Source organism: Rhododendron vialii, chromosome 3a, assembly GCF_030253575.1.
Source record: "Rhododendron vialii isolate Sample 1 chromosome 3a, ASM3025357v1".
Taxonomy (NCBI): Eukaryota; Viridiplantae; Streptophyta; class Magnoliopsida; order Ericales; family Ericaceae; genus Rhododendron; species Rhododendron vialii.
In genome coordinates this window covers 5,070,874-5,094,114 of record NC_080559.1, presented here as the reverse complement: position 1 = coordinate 5,094,114, position 23,241 = coordinate 5,070,874, and the positions used below count along the sequence as shown (strand labels likewise).

Below are 23,241 nucleotides of genomic sequence, written 5' to 3'. Positions count from 1 at the left end.
ACCAGGGTCCAAACTGTTAAGTGGTCGGTCGCTCGTCCGTAATTTTATACTTCATCAGCACACTAGTTGCAAACGAGATTATCCTCTCCGTTGGAAAAAATATATATTTTACCTATTTTTACAGTTTTACGGTTCCTCCTGTTTTTCCGTTGTTTCAATTATAAGAAGACAGTGCAGGGGTATTTAACCCTAGTAATTTGAAGTTTTAATTTATATCTAACCCCAGAACTTCGAAGTTTTAGGCTCCGTTTGTTTCAATGTAAAATGTTTTCTTGAAAAATATTTTACCTATTTTTTGGTATTTAGTTGACAAAATAGGGGCACAAATGTTTTACTGGTAAAACGTTTTACGGCAAATGGAGGAAAATGACTTCCGCATAAAACGTCCGTAAGTCAATTTCCACTGATTCACCCTGTTTCTCCTTCACGATCCAACAACCTTTCCTTCTCTTCCACTCGAGTTTAGACAAAATCCTGCATCGTATACTTCTCTCTCATCTGAAGCCAGCTCGTGAACATAATTATATCCCTTTTGTTCCTCTCTCTCTCTCTCTCTCTCTCTCCTTTCTGCTTAGCCAAAATTTAGAATTAAGGAAAATATGAGTTCTTTTTGTGGTTAAACTATTCAAGGAAATGGATATTGTTCAAATGTGAACCAAACGCAGGAAAATAAAAAGGAAAAGTTTGTTTTTGGAAAAATTATTTTACAAGAATAACATTTTACATTGAAAAAGATTTTACGATGAACCAAACGAAGCCTTAATTTATGTTATTTTGATTTCCAAAAAAAAAGAGAAAAAAGTTGGTATATACTAAGCAAGGGTTAATTTGGACTGTCCCACCGAAAGAGGAATGCTTAATCCGAATCTCAAGAGATATTTGGGACGTAGAACGGTCAAGGGCATCACATGGGTAGGTCCAAGTTCAACCTCCATCTGTTGGGGCCAAATCAGGCTAAAAATAAAAGAAGCAGCAGCAGCAGCCGAAGCCCCCGCGGTTAGACCGACTGGTTGGTAGGCTTGCTTTCCATTCAATTGATCAATATTAAATCATGGGGTTAGGCCGCAAGAAAGGATATTTTTTTTGTGAATTTCTTAGTTCCTTGCATGGATGACGTATTTTTGACTAGACCGAACCCGGGGTACAACATGCATGTTGGCCCAATTTGGGCCGTCTATGCTTGGCAATGGACGACTTGGATTTCATCTCGGCTAGACAGCTGAGACCTGTTCGGTCGGATGAAATCTAAGCCGTCCATTGCCAAGCATGGACGTCCGGGATGGGGCCAACACCCATGCTGTCCCCTCGGGACATTAGGGTCCTCAAATTGAGGTGCACGTAAGTTGGCTTGAACACCATTGACCATCGGGAAAAAAAAAACAGAACCCAGCAGAAGCTCGGCCCCCTTTGGCATGGTGGATCCCCCTATGTTGGGATACCTCAATTCTGATATTTTGGTAGCTACCTGAAGTGCATGCTCGTAAATTCGTACATGTAATTATGTAAAGTGATGTGTCTAAATATGGTTACAAGAAATAGGGGTCCATAACTCAGTGGTATAGCATGTGACAGCAGATCAAGAGGAACCCATTTGGATTCTGATCCTGTCCATTTTCTCCAAACTAGTTCGGTTCATTTTGGTGCATCCGAGCCATCCAAAAGTATTTGACGGCTCGGATTTAAAGTGAGTGTTTTTTTTTTTTAAAACACCCCTCTAAATCTGAGCCGGTCAAAACACTTTTGGTGGGCCCTTCAAATTTTTTTTTTGTGGTACTTATGGAGTAATATTTTGTTACTGTGTGAGGTTGCAAGGGATATAAACAGGGTTGGAGCCAGAAATTTGGAATTTGGGGTCAAAACCTCATGACCAAAACATAGTTTCTCTTTTCGAATCAATAATGAGAAAACATTAAATTAAAATGGCAATAAGAGAAATAGAAATCATTTTCTAAATTAGATCTTTTCAAAAGAGTTCATCAGTACGCTAGTTTGATATTTGTCAATTGACCCCATTTGTATTAACATACCTCCATCTATGGATATAAGAGATCAGGGTCCAAACTGTTAAGTGGTCGGTCGCCCGTCCGTAATTTTATATTTCATTAGTACACTAGTTTCAAACGAGATTATCCTCTCTGTTGAAAAAACAAAAAACCCTCTTTCACATCAAAAGCCCTAAATACAGTGATTTAAGCTTGAAAAAAGTCAGCTTTGACAATATTTCAAGTATCAATGTGATCAACTGGCCCAGTTGGTGTCAATCTCCATCCCTCCGCTCTTGTTATGAAAGAATTCAACAGAATTAATTCCAATTAAATGTCGGGCTTTCAAAAAGCCTCACTTTAATAATGTTAGAGACACATCAGGTGTGATACACCTCAACCACAACCCTCTCACATACACACATACTGATGGTGCCCACTGAAACGGACCTCACTTGTATGTGAGAGGAATATGATTGAGGTGCGCCACACTTGATGTGTCTCTAACACCTCTCTTAGCCTAAGGTTTCTCAAAGAAGGGGGAAAAAAAATCGCTTTAGGCAATTAGGCCTTGCCGCCTTAGGATCCGAAGGGGCCTAGCCAGGAAGAATAAATAACCGTTCTTCAATTTTCAGAGAATTCGTTTCCATTGCATGATCTGGCGTTGGCATTAGTACTAGAGGTGTCAATTGGGCATGGCGAGCATGAGCGCAATTGTTTCAAAGGTCGACATAAGACGGCACTACATGGTATGAGCAGGTACAGCACGACACTTGCCACACTGGTGCTAAGTTCGGATTCAGAGGAGGGGGAAGGGTAGGTAAGCAGGCCCGGTCCTGAGTTTGCCGGGGCCCTAGGCGACCAATCAATTTGGGACCCTTCACATTAAGAAATGCTATATATTTTCAAAAGATACAAATCATCACAAATATAAAACTTGCAAATACTTATATGTAGAGGTCACAAAAATTATTTTACATTACAATAACTAATGCCCATAGCCATACCTGGAATGAAAAGAGGATTCCGAGAGGCAAGAAAGCAATCCGACAGCGATACTAAATCAAAATATCAAATTTAAATGGTAGATTTATTCTTTGTCGTGAAAATCGGTTCTTACATGTTGTATCACGTTTTTACCTCTTCAAGTGCTAAAAGTATTTTGGGGGTTTACTTTGATTTGGAATTTGAGGGTTAAAGCCACAACCCACAAGAAGGAGATGAAATTTTGGGGTGAGAGAAGCAGACTGGGTTTGTTTCTAATAAAATTACACTGTATTTTTTTTCCTTTTAAAAGTAAGAGTTCAGGAATTGGCCAAATTGGGCTTACAAAAACATTTGGGCCCTAATTTTTGAATGGCCTCACTCAGTTAAATTAGTTTTGGGTACAAATGTTGGGCCTAAAGACTCCTAGTATACTATGTTAACCTATAATGGTGAGGGGTCCTAATTTCTGGACTTTTTGGCGAGGCCACCGCCTGGTGGGCCTAGGCCCAAGACCGGCCCAGTATAAGTAGGAGTATTACCGTACTTAGAAGGGGATGAAAAGAGAAGGTCATGGAGGAATCTTTTCACTTGTTTGGTTCATCAAGAGAAAAGGAACTATACAAAGGCTAGATATCGGTGACGAACTACTTGAGCATGAGTACATGAAAACTTAAGCTTAATTTCTAGCCCCGTTCGGACAAATAAGCCACAGTGGCTTATTTTTTGTTTTTATTCAAATTTTTTTCGTATCACTTGGCTTATTATCATTTTTTTGGAGATTATTACATCCTCACGACAAGAGGAATCTAAAAAGTAAAAAAATTTGACTGAAATCCAATTTTTTTTTGAATAAAGACGAAAAAATTGGCTTATTGATTTACTTTCATCTTTATTCAAAAAAAATTGAATTTCGGTCAAAAATTTTTACTTTTTAGATTCCTTTTGTCGTGAGGATGCAATAATCCCCAAAAAATGATAATAAGCCAAGTGATACGAAAAAAATTTGAATAAGGACAAAAAATAAGCCAAAATGGCTTATTTGTCCGAACACCGGTTTGAGTTAGTTTGGGAAGGCTCTTGTAAAGGCTAAACTACATTTTTTTTTCTGTTTAATTAAAATCTTATGTTGTTAAAAAATGTTCAGATCGAACAACCCTTCTACTGGTACCGATGAGAATGTACCGACCATGTAGATATTGGCGTGCGGGTCTCACACAAATAATTTGATCCGTTCATTAATTTAGAAATATTCTGAATGAAAAATCGAAACGTTAGATCAAACACTTGTAGCTACCCGATTGAGATAATTTTTTTAAAGGTCACTCAAAAAAAATTTCAAAATTAATGAACAGTTTAAATTATTTGTGTGAGATCCGTAAGTGAGCCTCGCACGCCGATATGTACATGATCGCTACATTCTCATCGGTATGTTTCAGACTTGCGAGAGCATAGAAAATCAGCTTGTTATAAACCTTAGAATATCAGAAGTGAAGCATATCTTGGGCCTCCTTGAGATTGAGAACTTAGACTTGAGAGGTTTAGATAGTGAAGTGTCGAATTTTATTACTTCAGAGGCTAATTTGAAAAGTTACAATAGTTAAAGGGGTAAGACTTAATTAAGCTCTGGAGATTGGGATGCTCAGATCTATTCAGAGAGAGAGAGAGAGAGAGGAGAGAGAGAGAGAGATCACGAACTCACTGAAGGTTCAAAGGAATCAAAGCTGTTGCGCGAGAGAGATCCAGAGAGAAGATCGACGTTTGTTTTTCGTTCAATTTCCTTTCCAGCACTGATTTCGAACAACACAGTGTCAGTGCATAGCTCGAACCAGTATTGACTACAGCATTCAAAATGGCGATGACGGAGTCCCAATCTCCACCGGATGGGAACGGCGCCGTTTCCGGCCTCCTCCCCCTCGCCTCCGTCTCTCAACAACCTTACGTCTCTGAACTCCTCTCCTTCACCCTCGATCGCCTCCACAAGGTCCCTCTCTCTCTCTCTCTCTCTCTCTCTCTCTCTCTCTCTCCAAGTTTCATATTTTTGCACTTCACTGCATGTGCTTGTTTTCGATATTTATGATTGAATTATGTAGGAGCCAGAGCTTCTACGGGTGGACGGAGAGAGAATCCAGCGGCAGATGCAAGAGGTGGCGGTTGCAAACTACCGTGCCTTCATCTCTGCCGCGGATGCATTGGTTGCTATTAGAGAGGAGGTTTCCTCCATCGACAAACACCTCGAATCAATGGTAATTTTATGCTTTTATTTGGTAAAATTGGGCATTACCCCCCCCCCCCCCCCCCCCCCCCCCCCCCTTCTTCTTTCGAATTGCGATGCAGGGTCTTTGTTTTTTGGTAGGATGCGTTTCCGCTATATTATTGGACTACAGGCTAATGGCATTAGTCAAAGTTGTTTCCGCTAAATAGTGTTTTAGTTGATGTATGTGAGGAGAATGACTTGCCTAAAAATCCGTGAAAACATGAGCTTTTTAATCCATTTAGTTTAGCGGAGACACCCCTGTAGTCGATTCAAGAACTTAACGGGCTGTTTGTCGTTATAAAGGGGATATGACAGAGGGGAAGATAGGGTAGAAGGGGATGAGGGATGAATGGTTCGTTTAGAGGGATATGATAGCGGGGGGATATAGTAAGTTTATGCCTTCTTTGGTAAAATTGGTCAATTTCTTTTTTCTTTTGAATTGCAATGCATTGTCTTTGTTTTCCGTAGCCAAGTTCAAGACCTTACTGGGCCGTTTGTCAGCATAAGGGGATATGATAGAGGGGTAGATAGTGTAGAAGGGGACGAGGGATAGATGGTTTGTTTAGGGTATTATATTGTAGGAGGATGAGTATATGCTTGGTTTGTTTTGTATTGGTATGGTTGGACAAGTGTGGGTGGGAAATTAATAGGTGTCTCAATTTTGTTTTCTGCCTTTCTGATTAGCGCCAAATTCAGCTTTGTATTTGCTTCCAATACCAATTTTCTGTCGCTTATTCTCGTGATCCTCTTTGTTATACGTTATTTAAGTAAAATGAGTATATACCTTTATTCGTTGATCTCAGTTTAACAATGCAATTGCTTGGCTTCCCATCTTCATGCTTCTGAATTGTCAACTTTTTGCATAACAATCTTGAGCCCATATCTCAAAACAATTTGAGCCGATATTTGCCTAAATTTTCCCATCTTCATTTTTTTCAACTTTTTGCATCAATTTCAGCTCGATGCAAGCGACCTGATTATTGATAATGCCTTGGGTTGTTTGCTTATAAGCTTTGCATCTTAGATTCATCATTGACAATAGAGAACTATTGGTACTATTGCCCTCTAGACAATCTGTGAAAATTATGGATTTGATTAACAATCTATACTACATTTTCTTTATTAGTACTGAATTATGTGCGCAAATACTTACCTTTCTTGCCGTTGCAGATAGCTGAAATCCCAAAGCTTACATCTGGTTGCAATGAGTTCCTTGACTCTGCAGAACATATTTTGGAGAAGAGAAAGTTGAACCAGACATTACTAGCCAATCATAGTACTTTGCTTGACTTGCTTGAAATTCCTCAGCTTATGGACACGTAAGTGGTTGACACAATGCATGTTTTTTCTCTTCAGTAACATGGTGAAAAAAAAGGAACATTTTGTAGCCTTGTTCTAAAATGGTAAGTCAGTTGATAGGAAGATCGCATTTCGTGATAATTCTTCTGCATTTAACCAGATCAATTTCTTGTTGTTAGAGGGATAATCTCTGAAAGTAGATGCTACCATTGCGTTCGGGAATGTCTCAAAACCTTAGGTTGAACACCCTGAACAGATGTCTACTACCTTAGCCCAAACACAATTTCGGTGAACATAACATGGACCAGTTGGAAGCTGCCGCACTTGGTGAATAGCATCGATAACTTGTCCTAAACCCCTGGAACTGCTTCATGCATGCACCACCAGGTGGTGCAGGGATGCTCGTATGGCAAGCTGCCACACTTGGGTTTAGGCAGGTCTTAATGTCAAAGTAGGTATCACACAGTTTTAGGTTGGTTTTTTTCCTTTTGCTTTCTTGCTTAGTAAATGTTCTGGGGTTTACCTAATTTTATACTACAAATTAATTCTATTATGAGGAAGATGAAACTTGAACAAATGTTTTGTGGATGATGGTAATATACATGCCACTAGTGCTGTTGCTTCTTGCTGCGACCACTGATTTCTTTCTTTTCCATTTTCCATTTGTAAAAATATTTTGAAACCATTTTTTCCCTTTTGAAAATACTGTTTGGATTATCTTTGGTTTGCCATGGAGAGGCTTTGGCCCTGGTCTTGCATGAATCCAGAGTTGTTGAACAAGCCTTGTAAGTTTGTGACCGACAGAGCATCCAATATGGATGCTGCTCTTAATGAGGCTCGCAATGTGGTTTTGATGAGATTTTTCATTCTCTATTCCATAAGAAAGCTAGAACTTATTATTGAGGTTGGTACTTGAGAGCGCTAAGGATGGTATTAACGTTTTTATTGGAAAATAAAGTGGAATCTTTAAAGTTTGGTACACCAATGAGGCGCAATGAGAAAGACATACGTGATACATCTTAAATTACAACGAATAGAAACAGAAAATATCGAACTTGCAAGGTTTTATTCTCTCGTAATGCCACAGTTGCAAGGAAAATGCATGCAATAGTGGATGCTGTCTTACTATGCTGGAACGATTATTTATCATCTCTCCTGCAGATGTGTGAGGAATGGAAATTACGATGAAGCTCTGGACTTAGAAGCCTTTGTTTGCAAACTGTACGCAATGCACCCTAAGTGAGTCCTCCTTGTCTTATTTCTGCTGTTGGCCTTGTAAAGGATGCCTACTGAGCTTTTTGTTTTTACCCCCCCTTCCTCTATCTGTTTCCTTCAAAGGTTACCTGTTATTCAGGCCCTTGCTGCAGAGGTCAAGCAGACCACTCAATCTCTTCTTTCTCAGCTTCTCCAAAAACTTAGATCCAACATCCAGGTACACTTGATGCTGGGCTTACCAAAGAATATGTTTACGATGTGGATCTGGTTCAGCATGATTCATCTATACGTATAATTTCTGAAGTTGCTGACCCTTTTAATTAACCCTTGTGTATTGCAGTTGCCAGAATGTCTCCGCATCATCGGATATTTACGTCGCATAGGAGTTTTTAATGAATATGAAATGCGCCTACAGGTGGGTCTGCCAAAGCTTAATGTCTACAACAAAATTTTTTGAATGTGCATTTTAGTCCGCCGTGTGTTTTTGTCTATTGTCACATGTTTGTCTTTTTCTTCTTGTTCTTCTTTTGAAATCAGACAATTCATGTTTGTCTGCTTCTAAGGTACCTTTTTCTGACCTTGATTAGTTGTCTTACAGTTCTTAAGATGCCGAGAAGCATGGCTTACTGCAATTCTTGATGACTTAGACCAGAGAAATGCTTATGAGTACTTAAAAGGGATGGTAAACTGTCAAAGGATGCATCTTTTTGATGTTGTTAACCAATACCGAGCTATATTTGCGGATGATACATCGGGAAGTGAAGAAAACTATGAAGGGGGCCTTTTGTTTAGCTGGGCAATGCATCAAATTACCACTCACCTTAAAACACTCAAGGTCATGCTCCCAAGAATAACTGAAGGCGGGTCTTTGTCAAACATCCTGGACCAATGCATGGTAAGAACTAGTTTTGGTTTGTATTATTGCATATCATTGTCAACTTGATTATTTTTTCATGGAAGACTGTGAGTACGTAAATATTGCTGGCTGGGTTACCTGTGATGAGAAATTTGGACGTTATTGGCTTGGTTTTCCTCTGTTTTCTATCTAGAAATTCATTGGTGAATTCACTTTACATAGCTTCATGCTGTTATGTTTTCACTTTTCATGCTTGCAATTCCTGACTGCACCTGTTTAAGAAAATGAGGAGCAATAAACAAGTAGACGAAGTACTGGTGGTGATTTACTGGATTTGTTTTTTGTGGTACATGGGATTATTAGAATGTATGCAATTCAGAATACATGATTTGGTAGCTATGTCGCTATCAAACAATAGATATGCTTCACATGGGTGTTCGGTGAAAAGGTGGGCCATAAAAACCAATTGTTATAATGGTAGGTGATGTACATAGAATTCGTTGCTGCTTAACTGTACTGATACTCATAGTAAGAAGTAGCCGCCCACCACACACATACGATTCCTCATAAAAGTAATTTGGAACACATGTTCTAGGAACTTGCTATTGTAGTAATGCAACAAAGAAGAGTTATTCACAATGTTTGGACATAGGGTAGGTTTGTTTTCAATGAACCCATTTATAATAGAATATAGGGTACACAATGTTGCTTGTTGATCACGTATATACTACATCGGTGTCCTAGGTATGTGTTGGACAGTTCGGACCCAACTAAGGCACCCAAAAATATAGTATCCATTCTTCATGCGTCACGGTTATCCTACTCAAATGTTGGACCTATTTTGTCTGTAGTCTTTTATTTTGCTTCTTTTTCTTGCAGTTGACTATGCATCCTGATTCTAATTTAAACCTTCTGATTTGTTACTTGACAGTATTGTGCCATGGGTCTTGGTTGGGTCGGATTGGATTTCCGGGGCTTGCTTCCCTCACTTTTTGAAGAGTAAAGCATTTGATTCTTTGTTGCTGTGTTTGATCTTTTGTTGAAGTCCTGTTGGATATATCTTGATTTTGTTAATCATACAGGGCTGTTCTTAACTTGTTCTCAAGAAATATGAATACAGCTGTTCAAAATTTTCAGGTATGATGTCAAGTGGCTAAAATCACAATATAAGTTTCACAAATGTTCCGTTCTTGTCTTCTTCTGAATCAAGCAAAATATATATTGGTGATTTTGTGAAGTCTAATTTCAATTGGCATTTAGATTAGCTTCTTAGGTTAGAATTTTTTCCTGAGCAAGCAGCCTATCTGTGGTGCTTGGCAATTAATATCTTGTTTCATTCCAGCTAGTCTTGGATTCACATCGCTGGGTCCCCTTACCAGCAATTGGCTTTCCAGCGAATAGCTTTGGTGAAGATAGCCTGGAAGATGTGACTCCTCCTTCAAGTCTGATGGAACATCCACCTCTTGCTGTGTTTGTAAATGGTACGTTGTACAGATATTGGAACTATGTTTATTAGGCCTGAGATCTCTCCCTCTCGCAAATAATTTCTATGTGCTGTTCTTGATACTCAATGAGTCAATGGACTCGGCAGTTTTGAGTAACTCCTTGGACTGTTTGTCATATATTTTTAATATCTTAACTGAAACCCCTGACTAAGTTTTTATAGTTATTAATAAAGCCTTGTCATGGACCCACCCATGTCTAACTTGTGACACGCGTCTCCAACGTGTCTTTGGTGTGACCCCTGCATGAATTTACTAACATGAATAGGACATGCACGCCCCCGGTGTGTCCCCTGCATGAATTTAATAACATGAATAGGACATGCCACGTGGCATGTTCCATATGCGCCCGGGCATGTCCCAGCATGTCCTCACGGATATGGAGACCATTCCTGGTGGTTCAAAACTTAGACTTGTATCCAACACTAATATCTATTTAGTGGAATACGGTATACCAGGCATGCTGGTTTTCATAGTTGCTAACTTTTAAGTTTTATCATTGTTTTTTTGGCAGTTCTAGTCATATAGTTGAACTAGATTTTCGCAAATCTTACTGCCAATGCTAATAATTTGGCGTCGCTTCTCTGTGTAATGCTTGCAGGTGTGTCTGCGGCAATGAACGAATTGCGTCCCTGTGCCCCAATAAGCTTGAAGCATATGCTTTCTCAAGAATTAGCCAAGGGGTTGCAATCTGTTTCTGATTCTTTACTTCGGTACAATACAACTAGGATGCTCAGGGAGAATGAATCCATACTTTTCCTTTCCCTTTGCCGAGCATTCCTTGAGGTAATGCTCTACCTCCATTTTGATTGGTGGATTTCACATGAGGGATTTGAAGTTGAACATTGGAAAATTGTATGAACTATGAAGGTTCACGATTGGGAGATAAAATTTCCCAAGTGGAGGGTCAAATACAAACAGTAATAAGTACTAAGCAAATATGTGGTCAATGTTGCCTAGAGGCAACCCAAGAGAAGGGGGGTTGGATGGGGTGTATTGATTTCTAAAATCAAAACTAGTAGTTGAAATACTAATAAGAGATTAAGGTGCTGAGCAAAATAAAAATAAAAATAAAGAGATTAAGGTAGGACAGAACATAAATATAAAGTACTGAAAGTAAAGGAGTTAAGGAGAGAGAGAGAGAGTGTAAGCAGAGATTTATAGTGGTTCGGCCGAGCCTACATCCACTGCCTTGGGTTTAAAATTTGTCACTATCAGATGATCGGCGTCAGGGCACCAATCAAACCCTTACACATCACTACCTTTCCTGAGGAGCCAGCCGAACGGCTAGAGTTTTCTTAAACAAACTCTATGAAGCAGTTCACAGTAGGACGAACAATACATAGTTTTGGAGCAGAAGCCCTATTCTGGAGTTCTCAGAGGATGTGCAAATTCTCTATACAATAAAACTCATATGGAGTTTCAGACAATTCTCTAAAAAGATTGGATTTGAACAATTAAGCCCTCTGAATTCTTACAACGGAATATTATGGATAATGATTCAAGGAGTATGAAGAAGAAGATGAATACTTGACGGGGTATTTCTTCATTGCAAATTCTCTATAGCGCTTCTTCAGATGATGGCCTGTATATGCAGATGAGAACATTGAGAAGATGAACGTTGATGACGGTTGAACAAAGTCTTCGGATGAATCAAGAATGACGGATGAATATCCCTTGCAACAACTTTAAATCATGAATTAAATTCGGTTATATACGTGGAATCAACCTGTTGTCTCCTTCAGGGACCAGTCTATCAGTGGCAAATGGCCAGTCGACTGCTGGTCTTAATCGAAAAGCCACAAAGTGCTGCACTGCAAAGTTAATCCAAAACGTGGATGTGTATCTAACACATACACATTTCCGATTAAGAGTCTTATACAAAATCAATTTTTGTGTCAAGTATGAAATCATCAAAAATCAAAATACTTAATATTTCTAACAGTCACTTTAGTCAATCTCAAATCCCTTTGTGAAACCTAGACCTGAGATATAAAATAGAAAGATGAGTTCAACTTTTTGGGCAACTGATGCTAAATCTCGTTGCAAATCAATGAATCCAAACGGTTCCTTGTGCTGATTTTTATTGGTAAAATCTCATTATCAGTCAAGTTTACATCCATGGATCCTTCTCAGGTCGCTTATCCACATTGTGCTACGTGCTTTGGTCGCTGTTACCCTGGCGGAGCTGCTCTTATTTCAGATGCCAAGAATTTATTTGATGGGATTGGGCGCCTATTGGCAGCAAAGGCTCTACCGAAGCCAATCCAGAATGAGGAGGGAAAAAGTGTATCTGAAAATGGCAGTCCAGATGTGGTGGAAAATGGAGTTATGCCTAATGCCGAACAGACTGCGGAGAGTTCCAACGTGGATGATAAGGAAGAAAACATCACTCTCCAAACTGAGGAAAAGCCTGCGAATGCATGAAGTGTGCTTTTAGAAGCCCATGTTATAGTTTTGGAAAGTTGTTAGTTCTGCCCTTGTCATTGAACTGAAGGGTTGCCTGATGGTTAGAGGCTTCACGTTATGCTCATCTGCTAGGGTTTGAACCTCGGCTGCGTATCCTACTTGTACTCAAAAAAAGTTGTTCGTAATTCTAAAACTCCTACTCGTCAGATATTTGAAAGTAGGGAAGCCCACTTCGACTCACCAACGAGAAGGTAAATACTGTTAGTATATCTTTTCTTCTGAAGCGAGAAATTATAGGACCCGTTGATTTCCTAGATGGGATGAAAAAGCAGTGTTTCTGAGTCCTTTAGGTTCTTTTTGGTGGCTATTGTGGGGCACACAAATTTTTCATTGACGTGACAATTGGAGTGTAATTGTACACATAAGTAGAGAAATTCAATGATATGTCACTGCAAAATGGTTTTAATACACAGAAATTTGTTTATAATAACATTGCAAGCCAATAATAATAGGAGAATGTTTGTGGGTTTTGTCTATGGTTGGGTAATATGGTATTTTTTGTTACGCTTCAGGTATTTTCGTTTATACTTGTACTTTTAACTGTTTCTCACTCACACTCTCTCGACTATTATCTCACACATCCGCTGAACTCACCACTAAAGTGAGAATGTTACTATTATCGTTAGAAGACGGCAAAATGTCTCCGAGAGGACTAGATGCAATGATGTTTTATGTTTAGACGCAATGATGTTTCTCAAGGCCTCTTCTCACTACGCACAAATTGGTTCACCGAGAATGTGCACAATTAGCCTTTTAGACTGAGGTGATCTCCATTTTGTAGTTGCTACATGGTCTAGGTTGAAATGTTTGGTAGATATGCAAGACATATTCTGTGGTCCAAGTGCTCGAGGCTGGGCGTCCAAATGTTATCTCCCTACTCCGTATTCCTAGTGTCGTAGTCTACCCACCACTCCTACATGGTAGAACTAGCTGGAACCTCGGCTCCCTTCGCTGTTTCTGCCTGGGGTCCTAGGGGAGGTGTTGCTGCGTGTGAACTGTGGCTACACTCAAAATGGGCATAAGCCACTCGGCACTTGGAAAGCAACGTTACTCAGGGAATGTCCAACATCAAAATTGAGCCCGACTCAATGACAGCAGTGAATCTGATAAACGAAGGAGCCCCTCTGGATCACCTGAACAGAATCACCGTGGAGGATGCTAAAATGCTGTTAATTCGCACCAGTTCTGAGCTCGGGCATACTTACCCACAAGCTAATCAGACTGCGAACAAGAGGAAGAGTTGACTGTTACGGCTCGTGTACTCCTCGGTTAGGGAATATGTGATTGCAGACAGCCTAGGTGTTGGACACCTTAGGACTTAAGCTCTAGTTTCTCCTTTATGGGTTTTGAACGTTTCTACCTATGCTGGGAGCTCGGTTGTAATGACTTTCTTCTTTTGCTCTCAAATATGCCATTCCGTCTGACACACACACACACACACACACAAAAAAAAACAGAATCACTTCCTGTTTCTTTCCTTTCGAGTATTTCCTTCGTCCCATTTTATTTGCTTGGTATTCTATTGGAATGTTAAAATAACGATTACGATTCACTCAAAATATACTAAGGGCAACAAATAAAAATCACTACAAACCATCATTATCGGGAAACAAATAGTAGCAACTATCACATCAATTTGGGGTGGGAAAAAAAATTCTAAACCTTCACATGACGGTACTCGGAAGCGCTTAATAATGTTGCGGGTTCACAAGGGGACCGGTGCTTATCAATTCAAAAGGGTAAAAAGACACATCAATAAGTGAACCAAAATTGTCTTCATTTTCGGCAGACAAATGATGTTCACATGTTCACACCCTCTCATGGGCCAATTGAGTATTCCTGAAAAGACAACTACACATGCAAATTTACAACCAAACAAAATCCTTCACCTAGCTTCACTCCTTTTCAACACCAAGGAAGTCTTTTTTATTTTTTGGTCAATCACCAAAGAAGTCTTTCCTATTCCTCTCTCTCTCTCTCTCTCTCTCTCTCTCTCTCTCTACCATGTTAACTCAAGCATGGCTAATCATGGCAGCAGAAGTCTACGGAATTCAGATAGTATGTTTAATAACAGTTGAGTCCCTATCTGAATCTGATAAAATTCAGATATTGCCAGGTCAACCACAGGTCAGTTTCCAGCAATTTGGAGGGTATATTACTGTTGATGAAAAGCAAGACAGAGCTCTTTTCTACTACTTTGTTGAAGCAGAGACTGACCCTGCTTCCAAGCCTCTCGTTCTTTGGTTAAATGGAGGTAATCAATCACCACCAACCCCCAAGAATATTTAAATTAGGACTCGACTTCTCGGCAGTTGACGATACCGTTTGGGTGCATTCCCACCCAATCTTATTTGGATAATCTAAATCATTCATGTTATATGACACAATTTGCACTTCATCCAGACAAAGAATTATCTTTACCCGAGGTCATTAAGTACTTGATTCGAATATTGCCTTAAAGACATAGAGAGTCCGAATTCTGATACAAATGTACCTGGATTAAGTACTTAAATGATATCTGGTCAAGATATTTTTTAGGTGATGAGACACATTGTGTTATATAAAATGAACTGTTCGGATCATTCATATAAGATTTGGGGTGGAACTCGCCAACAAAAGCTGGGTAATTGGACCCTTTTCGAATATTGAAATTTGTCAAAGTTTTGATTTTTCTAGGACCTGGTTGTTCATCCATTGGAGCTGGAGCTTTCTGTGAGCATGGGCCTTTTAAACCAAGTGGCCAGATTTTGGTCAAAAATAATTATAGCTGGAATAAAGGTAATAATGGTCCTCTCTCTCTCTCTTTCTCTCTCTCTCTGCCATTCTTGTGTGTATGTTGTGAATTGTTGGCTCATGGATATGAAAGAAAACTAGAGATCTCTATAAATAAGTAATGACTCAATGAATTCATTTCTCTGTATTTTTGTACAGAAGCAAACATGTTATACTTGGAGTCACCGGCTGGAGTTGGTTTTTCTTATTCAACTGATGCATCCTACTATACAAGTGTGGATGACAACATGACAGGTATTTCTTGAATGATTTAATCTAGTCTTCCAAGAATGCTGTCTGTTTCGATAGTACGTGTCGTAGAGTCTGTTAGCTTGTAGAGCTTTGTGCAGAAGCTCTTGTCTTAGATTTTGATAGTTTTGGCTCACTTATGTTTATTGTGATGTAATCCTCGCCTTCGAGCTTTTGAATGATATATGAATTGCCTACTCATAATTTTGGTTCACCAATGCGATTTTTTTAACGTTTTTTTTCTCACCAATTTAAAATTTTCATTAGTTCTTTAAATTTATGCAAAAATCTTAACAAACTATGCTCAAAAACACGATTTTTTCTTCAAAAGTAGCACCGACTTTTTTTTATTTTTTATTAATGACTTAACATTGCTGTTGTTTTTGGCTTCAAAAAAGATTTTAATCAATTGGTGTTGTTTTTGGCCTTTTTTCTTTAGCACGAGACAATCTTGCCTTCCTTGAGAATTGGTTCAACAAATTCCCAGAATACAAGAACACAGACTTCTTCATTGCAGGGGAGAGCTATGGAGGTATGTATTCATGATTTGGATTTGGAAAAAGGGAAATACTGCGATTCCGATTTTGAATTAAGATAGTACACATATATTTTATACTGCCCGTCGGTAAAACAATCAACTGGGGCTAACTTAATTGGTCATTTTTCTACATTGCCAACTGAGACGTCAGCCGGTCAAATATGGTCGAATACAAGAATTGATTCCTTTCTTTTATGATTTGGGTATTCGGTCCAGTGGGCCAAATTCGGATGATCAATCTCAACGTTTTCTAGCAGCCTACCAGGAACCCGATTAGTGTCATGAATGGCCCAACACAGGTATTAATAGCACGCACTGAGAGTCGAGCCCCAGCTAAAGGCTTCCTAAAGTTATTGGTTGCTAGGTGACCACCACTGTGACAACCCTAAGATTCAAAATTGATTACTATTCCTCCTTTGAAAGATTTAATGGTAATAGCGAGGCTGTAAAACGAGCATGTCACTCGAATTTGTCTTGCCAAGTTTTCAAGCTGAACTTCAACAGCCTGTTTCTGAGCTCGACTTGACTTGTTTATAATCCTACTTCCAAAACACGCAACAACGGAAAGAGTCAAATTCCCAGGCCTAGGGGTTAGTGCAGTTGTAGTCACCTGACAATCGGGGTCTCAACCAGCCTTTGGTTTGGGTTTCGATCCTACCCGCGTTCTATTAATTCTTGTGTTGAGTTATTCCATACGCAACTTTTGACTTGACTTTAATTGGACCCTCCATGGTGGAATTCGACCCTTGAATTAGTCGATTAATTGGGTCTGAAACTGAGTTATAAAAAGAACCAATTAGTTATAAAAAGAACCAATTAAAAGAGTTAAATCACTCAATTGTCAATTTCAAATCAAAATGACTTTAACTCTGTTTCTTGGCAGGACACTATGTTCCACAACTTGCACAACTCATTATCCAATCCAAAGTCCAGTTCAATATCAAGGGAATAGCTGTAAGGGAAATCTAGAAAATGAGATTGTTAAAAAATAATGAGCAATGCTATATAGGAACACAACTTTCGAATAAAATTTCAGACGCAACTGCGTCCGAAGCTATTTGATGCATGATGTCCCGCATACATCGGACGGCTTCGAACACAGTTGTGTCCCGAAGTTGTGTGTTCCTAGACTTTTCGTAAAAAAAAAAATTTGTTCCCAAATGGAATAAATTTTGACTCTAGGGTGGGTGATTTTGCAGATTGGGAATCCACTTCTGGAATTCAACACTGATTTCAATTCCAAGGGAGAATACTTATGGTCTCATGGACTTGTATCTGATGATACATATCAACTCTTCAATAATGCATGCAACTATTCTCAGATTAGAAGGCAGGCCGAAAATGACGCTCTTACCCCTGTGTGTTCCCAAGTATCTAAGCAGGCTTCAGGAGAGATCAGTAAATTCGTCGACATATACGATGTCACTCTAGACATCTGCTTATCATCCCTTGGTTCACAAGCCCAGGTTCTTAGTCGACTAGTAAGGTTCTCCATCTCTAGTCCTTACGGTTTATTTGAATTTTCAGTCTACAAAGCACCGACATGCCTAAGTGATCACCGACCGTATAAGTGTCGAACATGATAGGGACACCGGTATGCCAGGGACATAAGGGGGATACGAATGAGACATGCTACTTGCTATTCGATTATTGACAATCAAAATATTTATAGCAAATTCATCACTTGTGCCTCGTAAGTTGTACGTTTGATGAATCGTCTCTCTTAATTATGTAGAAGCCATGTTAGTTCTTATTGTAGATATCTTCGTTGGTTTAATGGTATCCTGCAGTATAGATATTAGCGGACACAATGTTTGTATCAATTACAATTGAAAATATAAAAGAAAATTTTCCTTAGGCGCATGTCTCAGCAACACAAAACGAGGGTTTCGCTCATTATAGGAATTAACAAACATCTCATGGCACGAGCTGACGAAACCAACGAACAGGTGCTGTTGTTCATATGATATGTTTCTCTATTTGTCTTGTTCCTACCGTGTCTGTGTCCTTTTTAGTTTAGAACCTTTGTATTTATCATATCTGTTTCATTTATTTTTTTCATGTCCTGCGGTGTTTGTGTTCCTATTGATTTAGTCTTGTCGTGTCACTTGTCCGTGTTTGTGCTTCTTATGTTTCAGCTTCAATGATTTCGATGTTTCATTTGCAGCAAGATACAGAGAAGATCGACGTGTGTGTAGAAGATGAAACGGTTAATTACTTGAATCGGGAAGATGTGCAGAAGGCCTTTCATGCGCGGCTTGTTGGAGTAACCGGATGGAGTGTTTGCAGCGAGTAAGATTAATCCTGTTTTAAAGTCGCAGAAAACGTAAAGAAAGATAAGCCACTTCAACATATTAATCAAACTTATGGCTAACCAAACCAAACCGAGCCTATGTCCCAATCACTTGGAATTAATCAAACTTATGGCTCAACAAAAAAAAAAAAAAAATCACACATGCACCAAGGTTCTGTGTTAATAGGAAATCCATGCATACAGTTTACCACATGATTGAAATTCTGGGGACTCCGAAACCTAGATGAGAAACCAAGTGACAAAATTCATGTGCGCATGGGGCTCACCTCAGCCTCATATCTGTGTCGGAAGTCGTTCAATATGTATGTGTTTGATGTGCATAATGTCAAATTCACGTACATCGGACGATTCCAGAAATACTTTGTGATCGGATATGCGCCTGTACGTATATGTCTGAATCACTGCTCGAATTACTATTGTTTTACTATTTTCACACTCTTGACGACAGTGTTCTCCATTATGAGATGCAAAACCTAGAGATACCAACGATTCCCGTTCTGGCTTCACTCGTCAAGTCTGGTATTCGGGTCCTAGTTTATAGGTAAGTTTCCTAGCTCCATAAATCATCTAATAATACTATCTCATTAATCATAAAATCTATTTTCATGAAACTTTCGCCGAAAATTTAAAAAACTTCAGTGGAGATCAAGATTCGGTTATTCCGCTCACCGGAACACGGACACTGGTGAATGGATTGGCAAGGGAGTTGGGATTGAACACCACTGTTCCATACAGAGTTTGGTTTGAAGAGAGCCAGGTAGTCTTTTTATGTTTAATTATTTAACAAAAATTAGTGTGTGCGTGTCCTGTTATTATAGCTCTTTGAATGAGACTTCATATAGAAAAAACCCATGTGCCTCTGTGTCGAGGGGTTTTCAGGCTATTGGATTGTGTTTTTTTTTTTTTTTTTTGATGTTTTAAATCAAACGACTGGGAAGCATAGAGGCACAGGAGTTTTCGGCACAGAGGATCCTGCCTCTCAATATCCACCCTTTCAAAAGTAGGAATCCACGGGACGGCCAGCGGTAGTATAATAATAGACTGATGAGATTTTAGATTATAACTTTCAAGTTTTAATAGCGGTAAATGTCGATAGTATTTAGCATATTTGCTGCAAAAAACATAAAAATAGACTTTCAAATAAATTAGAATTCTAAGTCAGGTCTCAAAAGTACCCAAATTCAGCTTTTATCAAAGTGGGGTGCCAGTGCAGTTGGTACAAGCTCCTTGCTTTTCGAACACTAAAATTTCAAAATCTACGCTTACAATTTCCCGTGAACATGACAATAAGGGCTTCTTCCCTAGTCGCGCCATTTGTTATTGCCTTAAAAAAAAAATGGTAGTGTTATCAAGGTGCTACTAATCTGCCAATAATTTTCCATTTGGTTTTTCCCTTTGATCACCAGGTTGCTGGATGGACACAGGTATATGGAGATATCCTGTCTTTTGCCACCATTAGAGGAGCATCTCATGAAGCTCCATTTTCACAGCCTGAGAGATCCCTTGTTCTGTTTAATACATTTCTGGGTGGAAAACCTCTACCTTTATCTGCTTGAGAGCATTCACAAATAAACTGAGTGATTAAAACCCACATGTCTGTGATTGTAATGTTCACTTTATTATAGGGCAAAGACATCTCGAGAGGGTTTCGGAGACACAAATACCTGGGATTTACTGAGACTAATTAACTCTCTGTGACCAAAATGTTACAAAACTCGCACAATGTATGGCGCATCGCTCTGGCTTGAGACTTCGTCGCTTCAGCAGAAAGTATGAGGTCATCTGCGAAAAACAACAGAAACTTCTGTTACTGTAATGTAAAGAAGACACTGTTTTACTTACCAAAAAAGAAGACACTATTTTCTTACCAATCATGCAAAGAATTTACCACAAAAACAAGTAAAAATGGAGAAACAAGAAGTAAAAACAGAGGTTAAAAATATGAAGAAACAAGAAGTGAAACGGAGGTTAAAAAATGAAGAAACAAGTAAAAACGGAGGTCAGGAGGTGTAGGAAAAAATGAACCAAATATGCGCACGTAAGGGCGAGAGAGAAAAAGTTAACTAACTGCAACCACAAACATGGGAATAAGTGCATATGATCTAAGAAGTACGGATACGGACACGCCAATGTTTTGATCGTAAGGCATTTTCAGGCCCTTAAAATGTTCCTTTAGAACACTTTATACTCGTATGTTTTTTGGTGTTATTAGTATTAAGTACACCATAATCCTATAACACAAGAGAAAGTCTCGAAAAAGAAAAAGAGAAAGGACAACATAGTTTCTAATTATATTGGAAAAGCAAAATATGACATGATTTCACGGAGAGTTTCCAAGACTCAAGGTCAGGCCCGATCTTGAGATTTTCGAGACTCTAGGTGGGATTTGAAAATGAGACCTTTCATATGTAAATATACAATGAAAATAACCTTGTGGGTCAGTGGTGGAATGTGTTGGAAAATTAGTAAGGAATGGAGTAATACTTTTGTGCACTAGAAAATAACAAACAGATTAGAAACTAATGTAATACACTTGTGTGTAATCGGAACAAAGTCAGAAGCTAATGGAAACTGTGTGAACAAATTAATTAATCCCATGGGAAAACAGATCGTACAATAGCAGTAAAAGGAAGATACAACTCACAGATTGCAGACACCGACGAAGAAGAAAAAGATCGAGTCCAGCGATGGATCACTGTGTCCTTAAAGCAGATTTCGCCTTCGCCAATGTGCTCACGATTATGGACGTCCGCTTCCTAGGATGCAACGATCTTTACACACACAAACGCAGCACTCCGAATGCATGCCCCATGAACAAAACTATGTAGAACTCTCTCGGACTCTATGTGCGAAGTGTATGTGTGCTATATGGATTTTCGGATACGGGAAATGGCTGGAATGAATATGTATTTATAGGTAACCAAGAACCTGTCCGAAAGGGTACAAAATTGGTTCATAAAGGGTCACAAACGAGAGGATGCAATGATTGGAAATCCAACTGTTGCAACGTTGCATATGCGTGCACTGGTTGGGTTCAAACCGAACAGCCACATCTGTTCGTTGGAAATTAAATTGGGCTAGAGTAAAATAACTTTGGCCCCGGCAAGCCAAGCCCAATTTATTTTAATCAAAGTCTGAGCCCGAGCCCGAGCCCGAGCCCGAGCCCGAGCGAGACGAGCGGTTCCTTCCATACCGAACGATCAATTTCGAGACCCAATTTCCCAATTTCTTTCACATCTTAAAATGGTTTTATGCCCCAAAGATTGCAAAAAATCTTTCTAAGAAACCATATTTCTAACAGAATGTTGTACCATATCTTAAGTTCCTTAGATTGTGTGTTTGAGTCTCGGCGCCGCGTTCCAAAACCTTTCTTTGGGTAAGTTCAAACATTGTTAACGATCGGTACTTTTGGAAGTACGAGCTGAAACGGAAGAGAGTTAAGTCCTGATTTTCAGTGCAAAACTCTCACGCAAATGTTTAGGCGGTTCGGCTTGGTCGGTTTGGGTGGATTTGAAACAGCATAAGTACTTCGAAAAAATCTAAAAAGCTTCCAAAACTTTGCAATTGTAAAAATGTTACATTAATCGAGTAACACTTTTCAAAATAAAGCACGTTCAATTCTGCTCTAAAAAGCTTTTTGAAACCCAAAAATCAGAGATCAAAACACACACATTCATACTTACCTCATCCACCACCTGTTCGTGAGCGTTGTTCGGTCGGATCGGTTTGGATGTGGTTTGGGCGGATTTAAGCTTGTAATATATTTTTTATAAATACCCAAAATTTAAAAAGTATAGTAGCACAATAAAACATCATACCACTCTGTATTGCCCCCCAATAATTTTTCGTATTGACATAACGTTGAAATTTCTATGCCAATAACAAGCAGCATGGTATATGGAGTACTGTCGAATTTACCAGTACTATTTTGGTGGGGCGGTCTGAGCGGATTGGGTGTATCCAATCCGCTCGCGTGCGGCAGATTGTTGTTTTTTCTATTCTGATCCATTCGTCACATACCTCGGTTTGGTTCACGGACGGATCGGTTTGGGCGAATTGGTCAGTTTTGGCAGTTCAGTTAATCCGTTGGGCAGGCCTATGTTGCCAAATTACAATTTCCATTCTTTACTGATTGGCCGTGAAGCTGAAACATATTGCCATTCTAGTGGGATTTGATCCAATGTTTCTTGGTGAACAATTTCAGGCCCTTAAAATGTTTTCCGTTAGAACACTTCATATGTTTTTTGGTGTTATTAGTATTAACTACAACACCATGCATGGTCCTATAACCCGAGAAAAATCTCGAAAAAGAAAAAGAAAAAGAACAAGAAAAGGAAAAAGAAAAAGGACAACATAGTTTCCAATTATACAATGAAAAGCAAAATATGACATGATTTCACGGAGAGTTTCCAAGACGTAAGGTCATCCTGAGATTTTTGAGATCCTAAGCGAGATTGGAAAATGAGACCTCTTATGTGTAAGTATATATATAATATAACTTTTCGATATGAGAACTAAATAACCTTGTGGTTCAGTGGTGGAATGTTGGACCACATCTTAAGTTCCTTAGGTTGTGTGGTTGAGTCTCGGTGCTGCGCTCCAAAACCTTTTCTTGGTAAGTTCAAGCATTGTTAACGATCGGTACTTCTGGAAGTACGAGCTGAAACGGAAGAGTTAAGTCCTGATTTTCGATGTAGATATCGATCTCATGAGCTCAAACAGAAGTTTTATCTAGGGGTACGTAGTAATGGAATTTTCAAAAATTGGGGAGTACTTATGGGGTCAGTGTGTAATTGGGATGGGT

General features: G+C 39.1%; 2 protein-coding genes across 2 annotated transcripts; both read left to right on the top strand.

Moving 5' to 3' along the window:
- The first annotated feature begins 4,619 nt into the window (after nucleotides 1-4,619).
- Nucleotides 4,620-13,034, top strand: LOC131319255 (conserved oligomeric Golgi complex subunit 8). The gene is made up of 12 exons (XM_058349429.1): nucleotides 4,620-4,950; nucleotides 5,060-5,212; nucleotides 6,394-6,542; nucleotides 7,684-7,761; nucleotides 7,861-7,954; nucleotides 8,078-8,152; nucleotides 8,336-8,632; nucleotides 9,525-9,592; nucleotides 9,676-9,730; nucleotides 9,936-10,074; nucleotides 10,697-10,881; nucleotides 12,232-13,034. The coding sequence occupies exons 1-12, from the start codon at nucleotides 4,819-4,821 to the stop codon at nucleotides 12,520-12,522; spliced, it is 1,716 nt and encodes a 571-aa protein (XP_058205412.1). The 5' UTR covers nucleotides 4,620-4,818; the 3' UTR covers nucleotides 12,523-13,034.
- Nucleotides 13,035-14,430: 1,396 nt separating this feature from the next.
- On the top strand, nucleotides 14,431-20,121 carry LOC131321399 (serine carboxypeptidase-like 45). Its single transcript, XM_058352388.1, has 10 exons — nucleotides 14,431-14,818; nucleotides 15,241-15,342; nucleotides 15,496-15,591; nucleotides 16,025-16,117; nucleotides 17,007-17,077; nucleotides 17,323-17,604; nucleotides 18,291-18,415; nucleotides 18,886-18,978; nucleotides 19,077-19,194; nucleotides 19,844-20,121. The coding sequence occupies exons 1-10, from the start codon at nucleotides 14,569-14,571 to the stop codon at nucleotides 19,991-19,993; spliced, it is 1,380 nt and encodes a 459-aa protein (XP_058208371.1). The 5' UTR covers nucleotides 14,431-14,568; the 3' UTR covers nucleotides 19,994-20,121.
- Nucleotides 20,122-23,241: the final 3,120 nt, after the last annotated feature.